The 1,996-nt window shown below is 36.0% G+C and overlaps 1 protein-coding gene across 2 annotated transcripts in view; it reads right to left on the bottom strand.

Annotated features, from left to right (window-relative positions):
- The window catches only part of LOC107464636 (galacturonosyltransferase 8), a 3,912-nt gene extending 2,139 nt beyond the window's left edge, over positions 1–1,773 (bottom strand). Inside the window, exons 1-2 of one of the 2 annotated variants that reach the window (XM_016083570.3) lie at positions 1,442–1,773; positions 404–644 (exon numbers count right to left, since the gene is read on the bottom strand). In XM_016083570.3, coding sequence (XP_015939056.1) covers positions 404–553 — 150 coding nt within the window. In that variant the 5' untranslated portion in view covers positions 554–644; positions 1,442–1,773. Of the gene's footprint in view, positions 1–403; positions 665–1,441 lie in introns of those variants that run through there. The other variant, XM_021132209.2, reaches the window with a different exon arrangement.
- Between the last annotated feature and the right edge of the window lie 223 nt (positions 1,774–1,996).

A 1,996-nucleotide genomic window follows, 5' to 3' on the forward strand; every position in this document is an offset into this window, starting at 1 on the left:
TGGCATTCGATCTGTTTCATGGAAAATATCCAAACAACAAATGAATCTGGTTCTATACTTCTCAAGTCACTTTCACCTCCCAAAAGTTAAAAGAAAGATGAAAATAAAATAAAATAAAAAATCCCCTTTTAGTAACATCTTCACTCAAAGTTTCTTTTTGTTTCTACAGAAATTAGCAAACCAATTGATACGGAGTACAAATAGAAACAAATTGTTCCTCCCACTTGAACTCTGATAAACTTTCGGTTGAATTACGTGAACCAAAAGAAACATAATCACACTAAAGAAGTACCCTGGTCACTTGGGGGAAAAAATCCATTTGTTTCTCGGGAAAATTACCAGGAAAATAAAGACTAAAAAGGAGAGAAAGTAAAGTTTGAGTGTTAAAATAAATGAAACTCACGATGTTGTTGTTGTGGCGGTGGTGGTAGTGGTGAGTGGTGAAGAGAAATGAGAAAGTGAAAAAAATGCAGAGAGCAATGGAAATAGCAGAGGTTAAGACTCTAAAAGAGAAACTGAAGCTCCGGTTCCCTTTGGTTTGTGAGTTTGCCATTGTTTGGAATCAGCATCAACGCTTGCAAGGGAAATAGCAGAGGCTAAGACTCTAAGGATGCTCCCTGCTGCAGTTAAGAATGGACCGGCTTCTGCAAAGAAAAATGCAAGCTTTGATTTTGATAGCTCTGAAGCCCGAGAATAGCAGCTTTGATTAGGAAAATATAAATTTTTCATTAACATATATGTTTAAATTACTTTCACACAAGTATTTCTACGAAAAGATCGAATGCAATGTTAAATTGGACAAAAATATGCAACATAATCAAAGATTTTCTGTATTTAGTATAAGCTATAGTACGCAGAGTAATTACTTAACAAAAATTTATAGCTCTTGAAGCCCCAAAAACGGACAAGAACATCATCTTAATATAATCATCATGCATAAAAAATATCTCAAATTACAAAGGCATCAAGGAAAATAATTACTACATACTTCAGCCACTGACAAATTCATACAAAACAGCATAAAGGATTGTCTAATTTATGTGAAAGAAAAAAAAATTAAGGCCTTCTGCCTTCCGTTTGTCTTTAACTATACTCAAATGACAAGCAAACAGAAGCAAATTAAGGCTCCAGAATATTAATTACTTCATTCTTTCATAAAGTAATAAGGTTTAACACAAAAGCAAATTAATGCTCCATTTGAGCATAACAGAGCCCAGAGATTAAAGAGCCCCTACTGAATTTAATCACACATTGAATTTACATCTCATAAAGAGGCAATATCAAAGCTAATCTAATAAAATAGATCGATGAACAAAGAAATTTAAAAAATTGAATTCATATATGTTAACACATCAAGTCATCAATAATCAATTAATTATAAAACAAGATCTTGAGAGAGGCACAGAAACTAGACGAGAGCAGATCAGTGGAGAGAACTGACCGAAGGCGAGAGAGTTCAGAGGCAGCAACGGGACTGGGGAAGCAGAGAGCAGAGCAGCAGCGGCGAGAGCAGATTTGAAGCAAAAACAGAGCAATGGCGGAGAGAGGCACAGAAGAGCAGAAGAGAGCAGATCGGCGACGAGCTCAGAGGTGGCAGCGACGGTGGAGAGAGAACAAATAACAGCAGCAAAGAGAGGGGACTGACGCCGGAGATAGAAGTGACCGCCGTTGGGGTGTTTGAGAGATAGAGGCCGGAAACGTGTGTGCGAGTGGGAGAAGAGCAGTAGAGATTTGGGGCAGTGAGACTGTGGGAGTAAACTACGCTCTGGTCCAAAAAATTGAAATTATTTTTTAATAACAACTGCCATTTTTTATTTTTTATTTTTGTGAATTAACGGGGTCTCAGCAGTCAGCACAAAAGAAAAAATTACACGGCTTGAATCCTGGCGTTTTTTAACCTAATCTAATATGGGATTATTGATCGGAACCGATTAATTCGATCTTATATAAATAAAAAATTTAAAATTAAAATTATTTTTATTGACATTTTAAAAAT

Source organism: Arachis duranensis, chromosome 9 (genome assembly GCF_000817695.3).
Source record: "Arachis duranensis cultivar V14167 chromosome 9, aradu.V14167.gnm2.J7QH, whole genome shotgun sequence".
NCBI lineage: Eukaryota > Viridiplantae > Streptophyta > Magnoliopsida > Fabales > Fabaceae > Arachis > Arachis duranensis.